The sequence below is a fragment of the Ostrea edulis genome, chromosome 6 (assembly GCF_947568905.1).
Source record: "Ostrea edulis chromosome 6, xbOstEdul1.1, whole genome shotgun sequence".
NCBI lineage: Eukaryota > Metazoa > Mollusca > Bivalvia > Ostreida > Ostreidae > Ostrea > Ostrea edulis.
Genome location: NC_079169.1, coordinates 39,944,512 through 39,961,342, shown reverse-complemented (window position 1 = coordinate 39,961,342; position 16,831 = coordinate 39,944,512). Strand labels below are relative to the sequence as shown.

Below are 16,831 nucleotides of genomic sequence, written 5' to 3'. Positions count from 1 at the left end.
TGGTGTAATAAACATTGCCAATACGCATGTACGTGCATGTTTTTTTGAATATTTAATATTTGAAGACGTTTTTGTTTTTCAATTGAAATGTTTTTGGTGTATCTTGGTACTCCTTACTAACTGCTTTGGTTAAAATTACTGGCCAGCATGTGCACACGTGTGCTGAATTCTGATTGGACGATACCAAAATCACAATAAATCTCTTATGTAAGATGAAGATAACAAACAGTGATCAATCTCATAACTCCTATAAGGAGGAGTAAGCATCCCCTGTTGACCGGTCACACCCGCCGTGAGCCCTATATCCCGCTCAGGTAAACGGAGTTATGATGTAAACATGAAGATATTCATACTGTAGGTATATGATGTAAATGCCTGCTGAATGACATCAAGAATTCTGATTCATACTCAAGTACACGTGTATCCACATGCATTGCTTTCCATTCATTTTTGGTACTGAAATGGCCATAACTTTTTATGAAAAACTAAAATAAAATCAACTTTTTGCTGTAGGTTTACAATATGAATGCCTACAGAATGGTGTGGCCATGGGTGCTAATTCAATTTGCATGCGTGTAAATGCGCGTGTGTTGTCATTCTTAACTTTTTTTTATCAGGTAATGGTCTATAACATTTTGAGATTTCAATGAAATATTTTGAATTTTATGTGGCAGCAATATTTTTGGACTCCTTACTTAGTAGCATCGTCAGAATTACTTACATACGAGAGCAAACACATGTGTTCAATTTTGCTTGGCTAATATCTAAAAAACCGATAATCTCTTATGAATTAGAACAAAATGTGTTTGTGAAACACAAATGCCCCCGATAATGGCCAATTCCGAAAATGACCAAGGTCAAAAGGACAAATATCTTGGTACCAGTAGAAAGATCTTGTCACAAGAAATGCTCATGTACAATATGAAAGCTCTAGTATTTACTATTTAGAAGTTATGACCAATGCCAATTTTTGTAAAAGTAGGTCAAATGTCAAGGTGAAAAAATTTAGTATGCATGGAAAGGTCTGGTCACAAGAAATACCCATGTGAAATATCAAAGCTCTATCACTTACTGTTCAAAAGTTATTAGCAAGGTTAAAGTTTCAGACAGAATGACAGACAGGACAAAAACAATATGCCCCCCCCCCCCCCCCGATCTTCGATCTCGGGGGCATAAAATTGGAATGATATTGAAATCATAGGTACATACCACAGAATCTTAAAATGCAATATGATTGGTTGTGCTGAAGCACAATGACACTTTTTTAAATAAGGGACGTTTGGGTGATATCCGTAAAGATCTCTGTTACAATTCCAACAATTTTTTTAATTTGCATTCTATAATTTCTTATTTTGGATGCAGTGCTTTTTTGTTTAGTCGTATTGCAAAATGAAACACGCAAAAATCCAAATGCCACCTTTCAGACCTCTGATTAAAAGAGAAAATATACAGCAAAACTGTAGATATACTAAGATCAAAGTTGTTTTAGAGTCCATTGTGTATCATTCTAATTAACAGTATTGTACATGTCTTGGTTGAGAATCTATTGGTCTAGATTCTCAATCAGAATGTTTTGTCAGCAAATCTTCATAAAAGAATTCGTGCTTACATATCATAATGTACGTCAATCTTCTATTGAAAGTTATTTGGAGTATGGAAATCCTTTATCTTTTCAATTTTACAAAATATAGATTTCATCAAAAACATAATGTTTAGATGTAAAAAAAAAAAAAGTTTGTTACGGTCAGTAACTTTATTCACTTAAATTGTAAGAGGTTGTCATTTTCAATGTATCGTTGTATCGATCTCAAAAATATATTCCATTGTTGACATCGTTTTACCTGCATCAACATTTTCTTCACTTAATACCCAAGTAATATTTCATATACCAAATTTCGATTGTCATGTGTTCTTCACGGGAACTGTGCCATTCACTGGACTGAAAATTCACGAAAAGTCTGGAAAGAGCTCTGCCATTCAGTAACCTTTTAATAATCGTTCTGTCTCCTTTTAGTTTACTGAATGACAGTTTCACCACGTGGGAGGGAACAATATTACACCTCAGGGACACATTTCAAACATTAAATTTATCTGTTGAAAAATAGCATTTTAGATGTTCCGTATAGTGGACACAATTTCTTTCAAAACTTATTCGATTTAGCAGCTCGCTTGACCGATTGAATGTCCTAAATTCTTTATGTATTCGCAACACAAGAATTTCAGGTAGCAGAATACAATCTGAGGACAGTAAAATTATTGCTATTTTCCCTCACCATGTACTTGAACTCCGCCGAACCTCGTCGTTTATCATTCTGATTGGCATATCTAGCATTTCTGCATAGTGGACACGTTGACTTTTAAAAATTGATAAGGATGGTTTATTATTTCTGTGAAGGAGAGACTAAAAGTGTAGTACGCTAGAATGCCAATCCCTAAAGGATGTTGAAATATACTTTTTAATACATTGGATAACTTTGCATTGCAATCGAAATATTTCTTTAAAAATTAGTCAAGAAAAATATATTCCGTAATTCTTAATGAAATAATCTCGCTAATAATCAAGGTACTCAGAACAAAGATTTGAAATCCTTAAATCCCTAATTCAGAGACTAAGCTTCAATTCACAAAATACATTGCATATAGCATTAACAATTATGGGATTTATCCCCTTAAATCCATATGATTACAAAATAATGTGTTTATCCCTTTGTAAATATCTACACACGCAACTTTTTCTTAGACAAAATTGTATCGTTATTTCTCATTAAGTACAATATTTAAGATATTCAGAAAATAGCTTTTACCATAATGTTTGAAACAAGTCCAAAGGTGGCTAAGTCCTTATCAAAATAGTCATGAAAAAGAAATCAAAATCCTGAACTCAAACGCTTAGAATCATATTGAAAACGAAATCGAAATCATTGGGGGACTCGAAAGGCATGATTTATCGATTACCAGGCAAATGAGCTAATCAGACAGGTAACGAACTTAAGAAAGACAAAAACATACCTGCATTTAGATTGTACTTCCATGGTAACGTGCTATTTCTCCTTAACGCATCTCATTTTTTGGAAAACAACTTTCCTAATATATCACTATTTCAATCGCTTCTCAGCTGTGTAGCTACATGTGTATAGAGAAGACTTTTGGAACCCGTAAATCTCTAATTTTAGAAACCAATTAATCTTTATATCAAATGAATGCATTCGACAATCAAATCAAAAAAGATCTCCCAGGATGGCTGTAATGCAAAGTTCCACTCTGACAAAAGTGTTGGACAAGACTGATAATTGTATCCTTTCAACAAGTCACCATGAACCTTGCCACAAGCCCAATGTTTCTATATGTCCGAGAGCTTAACGTTATTATCAACAAGTCTGTTGAATGATCAACAATAACTCACCTTCACACACAAATCCTAGAACAATTTTGATCCTTGATACTGTTTGCATATCTACAGAATGATTAAAAAACAAAAAACATCGTTTCATTGATATTCAGGATATTTTTGAGATACATACCGGTGATCCACGTACTCCAGGTGCCCCAGGAGAGCCCGCTGGACCTGGTTCACCCTAACATATAAAAGAAATAGCTGAATGTGATTTCTTCACAAACCATTGTATAATAAACTTGACAACTTGCCAAATGAATATACGATATATTCAAAAAGTTTAAGACCTAATACACGAAAAAAATGACACATTCCAAGAAAGCTAGTCCCAGTAAGGGCTTCCAGTTTTCTTTTCTTATCAAGCAGTGAAACAAATGTTCATTGTGACATCACACGTAAAATTGTTCATTGTTTGTAAGTTATTTTACGTCCCATTTGAATATTCTTCCTTGACACGATGAGGAACCCTCATGCATATGTCGAATTTTTGGTACTTCAGTTCTCTAAATGAGGAAATAATTTTCAAATGGGACGTAAAACAATATATAAACAAAATTTGAAAATTCTTAAATGCAGTAATTAAATGTCCATAATTCTCAATTATCTCCTCGTTGAAGAGGGTATGACTTTTCATTAAAAAAGAAAACTAAATCCCCTTTACCCATGAATTTAGTTTGTGTTCAGTTTAGTTGAATTTGGCCTGGTGGTGTTTGAGAAGTTAAAGTCTGTGGAAATTTAAGATTTTTCAAATATAACATCCTTTTTCATAATTATCAATTATTTCCCTTTCAAGAATGTATATGAACAATCACAAATCCGATTACCTAAGAATGCGTTGATCTCACTTTGACTGAAATTCACCAAGTAATTAGCAAGAATTCTGTGAACAGCTGACGACTATGCCGACACTAGCAGACAATGAACAATTTTTTTTATCAGGAAAGCCGACTTGAACCTTCGACTCAGGTTAGCTAAAATATATATGCATCTGTATAGAATATGTATACCCTTGGTCCCCTTTCACCACTTGGGCCTGTCGCACCAGTTATTCCAGGTGGTCCAGCGAACCCAGGCAACCCTGGTGGTCCAGATGGGCCCATTTCTCCGGAAGGTCCTTTCTCACCAGTGCGACCTGTCATTCCAGGGGCACCGTCTGGTCCGGGATTTCCCTATAATAGAATGTTTGTGTATATCAATAATCACTACGTTTGGCAAGTCAGATGAGTGCATTTTTTCACACTTTAACAGAGAATTATAAAGAACTTTCATACAACAAGAAATCACTTGTATCTCATATTAATATCATTTTAATAGTGGCTTATGTACTTAAATGACATTAATGGCAGAAACAAAAAATCAAGGGTATCGCAAACGGTACATAATACGCCCATGAAAATGCTTACATAGGGTGTTTTTCTTAAGCCATAATTTGTAGAACTTTGCCTCAGGTAGTAGTATCAGCCATCATTAGAATGTGACATACATTCTTTGCATTGTGTGAATGAAAGGTCTTAGCTTAAAACTGTGACAAGAGGTAGATAGACGAACCAAGAGTTATGTGTGTAAAATATTTCCCCAAAATTGACCAAGTTCGAGAACCTGTAAATATTTAAACCATCAAAGAAAATAAAAAAAATGTTGAGAATCAAAGTCCTTGCACTATGCACATCTTCAAGTTATTCACAAAGACCCTAGCTTCTAAACTATGAAAGGAGTTAAAAGGACAAACCATGCCTTTTATTTAATATAACATTTCCTCAAAATGGACCAAGTCCAACAACCTATTTTGTCTCTCAAAAGTTGAAGAAAATAAAAATCCTTGCCATACCCATACGAATACTCTGTAAAATAACAAGGTCCTCACTTGAAAACTGTGGAAGGAAAACATACAAATCATACATTCTCTATGTAATAATTCCTAAAAACTGACTAAGTTCAACAATCCGTAATTTTCTCAAAAATGGAAGAAAATCAAAATTATTGCCACATGCACATCTTCAATACCCAAATAAACACAATGTAAAACAAGATGGTCCTCACTTGAAAATTGGGGGAGATGTTAACCGGACAAATTATGTACCCCTCTATATAACAATGATTTTCAAATAAAGGGACACAACTCCTACAAGAGAAGTCAAATTGGATCAAAATACAATATGTTTTGAGTGATCCACAAAGAAGCTGCATAGCAAGTTTCAGCTTGATAGGCGACAGGGAAATGAAATTAGAAACATATAACCCCGAACGGACAGACGGACGGACGGACAGACATCGCTGTACCATAATACATCCCGTCTAAACACGGGCGTATAAAAATTATGAAAATCAATACATAAAATCGACGACAGATGATTGAGAAAATGTCAAGAAATGTCGTGAAATTGGTTGCACTTATCATTTTGGCTTTGCCACACTTCAATCGAAGTTTGATAAATACAAACTTGGAATTTAAAATACCGGTATGTCACTTGCAAGTTTGTTTCTCATGTGGGAACAAACCAGGTCCTGAACATAACTACGTACACGTCATGAACAAGTTAAAACACATAAAATTCTCAAGTGCAACATAATATCTTAGATTTGGTTCATGGCGAAATTGATTTCTAACCAAGTTCTGCACAAGTTGTGACTTGCACAGACCAAAGTTGTACAGGTTAACTTGTATCTTTGATTTCTAAAAGTCAAAGTCAGGTATAATCCCAGTTTTCTACCAGACGATGTAGTTTTATAGTCTTACCAGTGCATTTTAACTCTACGGGCGTGAATTTTGGAGTGCTCTCTCTCTCTCTCTCTCTCTCTCTGGAGATTTGATTTCGTGTCCCATAATTAAAACGCTTAATGAAAGGTGAAGATAACGAACAGTGATCAATCTCATAACTCCTACAAGCAATACAAAATTGATAGTTGGGCAAACACGGACCCCTGGACACACCAGAGGTGGGATCAGGTGTCTAGGAGGAGTAATCAAATCCAACTTTGAATTTTGAGTCAAAACATTGTAAATGTTATGAATATTATTGACAACACTTCTTGATTCCAACCTCTGATTTCTATATGATGCATATTTGCATATTCTGAAGGGATTTGCATATTTTGAAGGGAAAGCTATTACTTATTTTCAATCTTATTGTATGCCTAGACGTTAAGAAGTAGAGTGGATATTCAAACATCTAATGTCAAGACGTTAAAGAGTAAGGGGAATATCTAAACATTAATGCCTAGACGTTAAAGAGTAAGGGGAATATCTAAACATTAATGCCTAGACGTTAAATAGTAAGGGGAATATCTAAACATTAATGCCTAGACGTTAAGGAGTAAGGGGATTATCTAAACATTAATGCCTAGACGTTAAAGAGTAAGGGGGATATCTAAGCATTAATGCATAGACGTTAAAGAGTCAGGGAAATATCTAAACATTTAACAAGTCCCTTGTATATTTCTTATAATTATATAGGAAACGCTTTAGGACTGGCTCACAAAAGTTGAAGTTGAAGTGTAAACCGTCTCTAACATGCTTTTGTATCATGACAAATTGTAATTTCCCCGATTTTGAAACATGTTTACGCCATTCTTTCCATGTAACACTTTGCTTCCTACTCACTCTAGAATTCATGACTTTATAAAGATGGAATCCATACGACATATATTTGTCAATAAATAACTAATAAGTATGATGTTTATCAATAGATAACTAATAAGTATGATATTTATCAATAAATAACTAATAATTATGATATTTATCAATAAATAACTAATAAGTATGATATCCATCAATAAATAACTAATAAGTATGAGTTAGTTAAGCTAAAAAAAGATTATGCCTACACGTTAAAGGGACTGGTTTACGTTTTTCGAAAGAAATGTTTTTCATTTTTTATGTTAAAAATTAAAAATATAACTCATTTAATGTTGACAACCAAAATTTGGACCGTCTGAATGCAAGGATAAGAGCAATATCTTAGCTTTGATTCTGTTTTATGTAAACAAAGACTCGAGTCATTTTATGCAAACAAACTAACCAGGGAAACGTTGATTTTGTTATTTAAAGCATCTTCATTTTGTACAATCACAAATTTTAACTTTTAAATGACACATTTTACCTAAAGTATACTTGACATGTGATATATATATATATATATATATATATATATATATATATATATATATAATAAACTTGACCAATATCCATTTATTTTGAAAACATCGTCATGATGAATAACCTTATTTTTTGTGTGAAACCTTCTAAATATATTAGACTGTAAATTTTGATCGTTTAAAGTGTAAAACAAACTTTTGAGAAAAATCGTGAATCAGTCCCTTTAAGGAGTAAGAGGCCTGTTTAAAAATTATGGTTCCATATTAACTAGCTCAGACGTAACCCTATCAGAAGAATATTTGAGATTATCATTAAGATACTTCGAATTTAGAACTTTAAAAATCTATTATGACTTCTTTAGTCATGATTTGAATAATTGAATTTATACCACATACGACTGCTAATTACTGTTAACGTGAGAAGTTAAATTCTTTCTCCTTTATATTTCTATTTTGTACTTGCCATGATTTCTTCTACCTTTACATGTACATGTACTACAAAAGGGCGTTTTGTAATGTCTGACTCATTCACTATTAAAAATTGTTTTGTTTTCAATGATTCAATCCTATCTGAGTTGTTTCCAAACTCCGTCTTTGAAAAACCCAAGTGAGGTGTAATTTGGCCCATCAGAGAGGAAAAAGATATAGAAACCTGAGAAACTAACAGATGTCAATTAAAACAGATTACTACGTTCATTCAATAACTGAAAAATATCCCCTTGTTCATATCGCTTCAGCATACAGGTATAAAAATGTTAACGTTAGGAAACAAACTCCACTCACGGATAATCCCTGTTCTCCTACAGCTCCTGGGTTTCCAGGTGGTCCTTGGGGACCTTGCTTTCCGGGTTGACCTTCTAATCCAGACTTACCAGCTTCTCCAGGTACACCCTGTAAATGACAAATTTATTTAAACATTATCATAAGCGCTGATGCATTCCATACAGAAACTAATATTAAATTGAGAGAATATTCTGGTTATGACAACGTTAGATTCCCCGAAAAAAAGTTTAAGTAATTCACAGCCATCAAAGTTGTTTACAATTAGAATTCACTTACTTAAAAGCATCTTTAAAAGTCAAACGACATTTCAGGATATGTTTCATAAAGCCCTGCTCTGGGGGCATAGCCCCCCCCCCCCCCCCCCCTAATTTATACAACATCAATTTAGTTTTTGGAAAAGGCCTAATATCCTTTCAAATTATGCATCCAATACGTCGATTTTGAGATACATCCGAGTTATTTCCCTTTCGACAAATCTCGCACATAATAAGGCGCGAAGCAATTTATATTATTTATATATCTGGTGTGTCCAGGGGTCCGTGTTTGCCCAACTATCTATTTTGTATTGCTTGTAGGAGTTATGAGATTGATCACTGTTCGTTATCTTCGCCTTTCATATACACGCGGGGGTGGTGCAATTTTTTATTCTTGCATAAGTGAATCTGCTTAGTAAGTTTCTCAGACGCAGTGTCAATTCGACTGATACACAAATTAAGTAAATGATAAGAATTCAGAGAGTAATTAAAAATTAGTCCACCTTTCATGGAATTCTTATCATATCACGTTATTTCGTTGCTCGTAAGTATCACATCCAGGAAATGACTTGTAAATAAGACATTGTTTTTATGCTTCCACTTTAGTAAAATATTAATTTCATTTCGATAGACAAGTATTGTGTACATGTATTTCTTACATTTACACATTTAAAAAGAAGCCACTTTTGATACATTTCATCATCTTCTTTACTGACTGTAGGTCCATTCTGTCCCACTTAGGTATTAAAAGCTAATGAGAGAACTTTTAAAGAAATTTCCTCTGATCTGCATATATGATAAATTGTTTTGATGCTTTACTGTAATGCAAACTACGCACAACCACTATATTTGTGAAGTTACACTACTTTCTTCAGCAACTGAAGAAGCTATTTTGTGCAATGAAAAAAAATTAGTGGCCCTATATAACGGGTGTTTATTGGGTATATTTCAAAATGGTTGTGATGAATAATGGTGCATCATTTTTGTTGGACTTTCATTTCAAGAGACAGGTATAAAGTTTATAGTTTATAACCATAGTCACCAATACAAAACATTAAATGAAATTGATGAAAATACTACTCTCAGCAATTGTGTGGATAAAACAAAATTGTGTTTTTAATTTAGTTTTAACGAAATCTGCATTTATAGGAGGTGGAATGTGCTCTTTTTAATCTGGATGTAACCATGTATACAACATTACCAAAAGGAGTATAGTGCACTTGGTATGCAATTTCGCCTACATAAATACCTTTTTCTTAAATATCATTTTTTACAAATATTCTGCTATACAATGTCAGTTTATACTTGTGTTTACCCAAATTACTTAATAAAGATATCGATATGTTGATAGTATCTTTATTTGATAAGCATAAACATCACCGTGATTATATAGAGTATATAGTAGATGTAACGTAATGGGCATAAAAATTCCAAACTGTTGCAAAAGGCCACCCTAAACCACAATTAAAACACTGAAATTGTTTTACTTGATTATGACTATATATAAGTCCGTTGGAGGGAATTTGGTTTAAGGTGGCCCTCTTGTTGAAAATGGATAAAATATGAAAAAATCGTTCTCAAAATTTACCTTGAGATTTAGCAGCCTGTCAAACGTTAAACCTTTTAACTTACATGCCTGGGTGGTCTAGTGGTTTAAGTGCTCGGTAATCTTACACTTAAACCATACATGTACATTCCGAGTTCAAGTCCAATATTTTTCCAATCTATTTTTTTTTTTTTTGCTTTTCATTTTTTTGCTTTTCATTTTTTTTGGGGTCGTTTTCTTGAGGGTGTGGTGGTGTTTTGAATGTAAAACTTATACGGTACCAATTTTGATGCACCAGATGCGCATTTCGACAAATAATGTCTCTTCAGTGATGCTCAACCGAAATCTTTGAAATCCGAAATAACTATGAAGTTTTAGAGCTAAATATAGCCAAAAACAGCGTTCCAAACAAGTGGAGCCAAATTCGTCCAAGGATAAGAGCTATGCATGAGGGAGATAATCCTTAATTTTGAAATGAATTTCTAAATTTTGTAACAGCAATTAAATATACATCCGTATTTTCAAGCTAGTAACGAAGTACTTAGCTACTGGGCTGTAGAGACCCTCGGGGACTAACAGTCCACCAGCAGAGGCCTCGACCCAGGGGTCATAATGTAAAACTTATACGGTACCAATTTTGATGCACCAGATGCGCATTTCGACAAATAATGTCTCTTCAGTGATGCTCAACCGAAATCTTTGAAATCCGAAATAACTATGAAGTTTATGATACATATATTATAATAAATATTAGTCATTTCATCATAACTTCTAATATTTGCAAGTTACGAATTAAAGAAAGGGAATTTATTCCGAGGTCCGAGGTCATTGTAGTTCCGTTTGTTTACACTAACATGTTCCTGTGTGCACAGGAATTTCAAACCGTAATGTGGCTGACGAAAAGCTAAACAAATACTACAAGAAAAAGGACACAAATGCACAGCATGTAATAAGTAAAAATAGATCAAGGGAGGAAAAGAACTGTTATACAGTTTGACTTCTCAAAAGAAAATATAAAAACTCGTGTAGCAACTGTCATATGATATTTCGGCAAAGCTAAATACTCGAACCATCAACCAAAGGCAAATGAACTGATGACATCTATTAAAGGCGCTGCAGTCATGTCAGAACAGTGAGTTAAGTAATGCCATATGTAAAAGGGTTGTTGTGTAATATGAATGCACAGGTTTATGAAAACATTGTACTGTTCATCATTCCAAATAGGAAAATGATTTATTAAGTAAAGAACGACTCATATAAATATCAGTAATACTAAACTGCGGTAGTTATTTATCTTGGTTACCGAAACACAAAAAACGTTGGCCTTATATCTAAATATAACACGCCAGTCTATTATTGGAAACGGGTGTTTTCCATTTAGATTTCTGAGTCGGCCGTATCGTTAGCAAATGCGCTATACCTCTTTATTAATTTCGCGATTTTCGTCCTCCATACTAGTCAAAATTTTAGTAAACATAAGGGGAAACTTCTTTCAAGATTGTTGTAATGTTTTGATAACTAATCTAATTGTACATTCATTCATAGATTTCAAGGATTACTTACAATTGGACCGACTGCTCCCATAGGCCCTCTCTCTCCGCGAACACCTGGTTCTCCCGGTTGTCCCATCTCTCCAGCATTTCCGATTGGTCCAATAGGTCCCATGGGTCCCTGGGGATAAAATAGGCGAATGTATCTTTTGAAGAATTTTGAGGTAATTGGAACGAGAACTTATAAATATTAATTTGCAAAATCACAATTCTTACTGTTTACTGAATGAAAATACATATGTAAATGCACTTATTACAACATTAATTTTAATTTGATTTTGTATTTTCTAACATTGCAATCGAACCTCAGCTCCATCTTCGCCTCTGGATCCTTTTTGACCTGGTTGCCCTGGATTTCCTGGGGAACCGTCCTCCCCTCTTGGACCCATAGGTCCAGGTTCACCCCGTATTCCCTATAAAATCAGAAATATGTACCCTGCTAAGTTTGCATATCTTTTCTAAAAGAATGGAATACCAGAACGCAATTAAAGACACTCGTGCTAATTCCTATATATACTACTTTAAACTTTGGCTGCAGGGGTTAACAGTATGCACTCAAATAGAGGAGAGCATTTTTCAAGATTGAATTCACTTTCGCTGTGATTCACATATAAAAGTGACCCGAACTGGGCCTATTCAACAACGGACCAGGTTATTCGACAATTTGGGTAGAAATCTCGAGCCAATTTTCTATTCAGCCAATCTCTGTGTTAGATCTTCAGAAGTAAGATAAGAGGCTATTTACAGATTTAATGCATTTTCACTTATGATCTATACAGGCATGCCCTAGGTCTAAATGTATGAACTTGAATAAAAGAAATAAACCATTTATATATCTAAAAGACTATTTACTTAATACTTATGTTACGATATGTTATGAAAGTTAAGAGTAACCTTTTCTCGAGACTTTTTCACTTATGTAGAGACGTCACCAGTTACACAAATTTGACAAGTACGGCGTCTAGAGCTGTAGCGGGGGTATTAGTATAATGTATTAGAACTGACTCCACATAGCATGATTATTTAACAGTAGATTTTTCAGGTAAGGTAATATTTGTGCCACTGTAATAGTGAATGCTTACCACGAGACCATCGTTGCCTGTTGGTCCCTGAGGTCCAGGTGCTCCTGGCTTCCCAGGATGTCCCTGGGGACCATTTCTCCCCACTGAACCAGGTTGTCCAGGAATTCCAACAATGCCTCGATCTCCCCGTTCCCCTTTTCTGCCAGGTATGCCGTCGACACCCTATATATATATATATATATATATATATATATATATATAATAAAATATATCACAAAGCCGATAGAGTATACTCGACTGGTTGTGTCAATTCTTCAGGAGTAAATATATGTATATATAGATATCAAACGACATTGTCGCATTTTATTGAATACGCAATCTTGTAGAATTTTTCCTGGACAAGGACGACGACTAGTACGACTAATACGTTACTAATACATTATTTCAGTTTCAACTAATTTCATTCCCACACGAGACAGAACTACAGCCTGGATGAATACCATGGAAATAGCAAAAACCAAATACTAGTATATACTTTAACTAGAGCTGAATGTTAAAATTTTGAATAAAGAATATCATTTATTGTCAATTTTACAAGCATTTGTGTTTCTCAGCAAGTGAGAACGACACATACTACGTGTATGAAAAACAAAATACATATGATTCAAGTATGATTAAGAAATAATTACAGGAAATAGTTTGCAGAACTGAACAACAATTGGGCGTTTGCAATAAACACGAATACCCAGCGCATCGATATATGAAATATCGCATGACAGTGATTGATTAAATGTCAAAAGACGAAAGTCTTTCTGCTTTGTTGTTATAAAAACAAATATAACATGTAGTTGAGGGTAACATTGACAATTTCTCACCCCCTGAGAAACCATTAACAACCTCGGATACGCCTCGTTTGACGATGGTTTTCCCGGGGTGAACATTTTCAATGTTTCCCTCAACTACATGTAATATTCATTTATTATACCTCAGTATGAGAATTCTATGCAACGCGTAATCTGCTTGGTCTAGACAGTCACATTCCAGGGATGATATAGTCTCGATCAACCAGACACTCGGCTGTCTCCGTAAAACTCCGACGATCACAGATTTACGGAGAAAGCAGAGCGTCTGGTTGCACGAGACTAGGGATGATAAAACTTCATATCTCCCTCTCAAACATCATATCACTCCAATCGTAACTACTCGGCTATTTCCGTAACCACAAATGAACCTCGTATGTGGATCGACGCCATCAGAGTTGGTTGTTACGTATACGTAAACGTAACTTTGACGTCACAGTCGTACGTTACACTATGAAACGTGAACTTTCAAATGCATCTAAGATATTATACACATCTAGGGTATTGTACCACTATCAATTTCCACTTACATGTTATGTATTAGAGTGAATAAGACGTTAATGATACCAAAACTGAATCTGTGGTGAAAATATAAATAACATAATATTCAGGGATTCGGTTCTGGCCTTTTAACACTCATCCACGGGCGCGTTTCCGGCGAAGAAATGCATCGTTTTGATGCAATTCTTGCGCCGATCCACGTCCGAGTCTTCTTACCGGTTACGGAAAAGGACGAGCGCGTGATCCGATTGCATATCACCCCTTGGGCAGCCTCGTGCATATTCCATACATTTAACGTCAAGGTAGACGAAGTTTATTGTGACGTCACAATAAATCCGAATCATTGTACTTTCATAGTTCGTGAAGCATAAAATAGGCGGGTATCTGATCCACAGTTAAATCGCCTGGTTTTGGTTGATAGAAAATTAAAGGAAGTAAATCAGCATTCATGGAGAATGGAAATACAAAAACTGGTTATCATATCACTGTATTTCGTTGTTTGTACCTTCTGATAAGTTGACGGTGTTACAGTTAGGGCAATCTCAGCTACATACAATGTATAGATGAGAGGACTCCAATTTCAAATGCATTTTTGTAGTCTTGCTTTGTTTCGGTATAAAAAACAATTTATTATACCTCATTATGAGAATTCTATGCAACGCGTAATCTGATTGATCTTGACAGTAACTTGCCAAGGATGACAAAACTTCATATCTGCCTCTCAAACATCATATCTCCCCATCATATTTAGCCCTTGGGCAACCTCGTGCATTTTCCATTAATTCAACGTCAAGGTAGATGAAGTGTATTGTGACGTCACATAGTTCGCCTGATTTTGGTTAATACAAAAACAAGCAAGTAAATTAGCATTCAAAGAGAATGAACATACAAAAACTGGTTATTATTATAGGACTAAACATTCTTTTTGAAGAATTTATCGATGTGTAAACTCCGGACATTTTACTCACAAACTGAATAAAAGTGCGAAGCACTTTTATGTTAAAGTAATTCCACCCTCCTGTGATGTCATCAGATTTTGCAAAATCAATGATTTATTTACATTTATGCGTGATAGGAACATAAATTTTGTTGGAGTCTTTTCCGATAGTCATTGTAAAAATTTTTGTTAAAAATAAATTATTTTAAAAGTCTTAGTTATAAATGAATAATCAATGATACGTTTTAAATTATTGAATCCAAGGACAATAACTCTGTTTCTATTGATTTCTTTATCAAGTCTATTATGCGATAGATTTCCTTTATTTTTACAGACATTTCGTATATTTTTGTGAAGATACAGTTTCATGAAATTGTTATGAATGCTACTATATCGTCATAACCAGTTTGTATGAAATTTTGATAACGCTGTTTACGGAAAATTGCAATTTGCTGACGGTGATATATGATTCTGTTTATGTACGTCTCGTATCTTAAAAAGTGTGATGACATATGTATTTTATTTGATAATTTGTTAGTTTTAACTCTAATGAATGGAAATAAATACATTTTTCAAACTTGTATCAGATAAAACTGCGAGTATGGAGTTACCTTAAGTTTGTGAGTAAAATGTCCGGAGTTTACACATCGATAAATTCTTCAAAATGAATGTTTGATTCTTATAATTTCAATTCATTCATTTTATTAACAATTGCAAAAATTTGAATAGTTTCCCCGCACTATGTTATTTGTTTTCAGGCGTGTATGAATACATCGCGTTTTCGGATTTATTGATGTATAAACTCTTGTTCAGCTTTATTTTTGTCCAATCAAAACAATTGTAATAAATAACATTGGAATTATATCACTGTATTTCGTTGTTTGTACCTTTTACCGTAATACGTTGACGGCGCGGTGTTACCGTTAGGGCGATCTCAGCTCCATACAATGTATAGATGAGCGAACTCCAATTTCAAATGCACTTTTGTAGTCTTGCTTTGTTTCGGTATAATAAACAATTTATTGCATGAATGTTCGGGAGATATGAAGATTTATTCTTCGTTGCCCTCGGGAAATATGATTTTTCTTGGGTGAATAAATCTTCATATCTCCACTATGATGCAATTAATGTACAATATTATGAGAATTATATGCAAAGCGTGATCTGATTGGTATAGACAGTCACATGCATTCATATTTCGCCATCAATTTTTTCTCCTTCTGCAGCCTCGGACATTTTCCATTAATTTTGAGGTCAAGGCAACGTAGTTTATTTTGTCGACACAATACATGTACGTCCGAGATATTGTACTTTCATAGTTCGCAATACTCAGTTAATTAAATCGCCTGATTTGGTTGATAAGCAAGTAATTCAGCATTCAAGGAGAATGGAAATACGACATGAGGCCCATGGGCCACATCGCTCACCTGAGCATCAGTTCCTAGCAATAAACAAGAAGCCCACAGGCCTTATCGGTCAACTGAGTACTAGTGAAAAAGAATCACTACTCCCAAAGTCCATGAAATCTAGAAAAAATATCCTGTTCTGAATATCTAAGCTAGATTGTAATGTTCATCAACAGTATAAAACAAGATGTATTCTTAAAACTCCAATGCCTTAAAAAGTGCATACAATGGTGAAAGGCTTTACATAGTATAAGATGTGTATCAACATCAATCAATATTAAAATATTAAAAGATATGACTAATTTGGACCCATCCTAGAGTCAAAACCATGGGTTGTGAAACACACCATTCTTTGTACATCTTTTTCTGCTAATCCTAAGCATGCATTTAGATTTGATAAAGTATCACCAAACTTACACATAAATACTATATACTAAGTTTGGTCCCATCCTAATACTAAACCCCTACCCAAGGGATCAACAA

The 16,831-nt window shown here is 34.4% G+C and overlaps 1 protein-coding gene across 1 annotated transcript in view; it reads right to left on the bottom strand.

Moving 5' to 3' along the window:
• The window catches only part of LOC125646538 (fibril-forming collagen alpha chain-like), a 283,991-nt gene that overhangs the window by 77,988 nt on the left and 189,172 nt on the right, over positions 1–16,831 (bottom strand). The window contains exons 31-36 of the mRNA XM_048872886.2: positions 12,705–12,866; positions 11,928–12,035; positions 11,636–11,743; positions 8,273–8,380; positions 4,402–4,563; positions 3,522–3,575 (exon numbers count right to left, since the gene is read on the bottom strand). Coding sequence (XP_048728843.1) covers positions 3,522–3,575; positions 4,402–4,563; positions 8,273–8,380; positions 11,636–11,743; positions 11,928–12,035; positions 12,705–12,866 — 702 coding nt within the window. The remainder of the gene's footprint in view (positions 1–3,521; positions 3,576–4,401; positions 4,564–8,272; positions 8,381–11,635; positions 11,744–11,927; positions 12,036–12,704; positions 12,867–16,831) is intronic.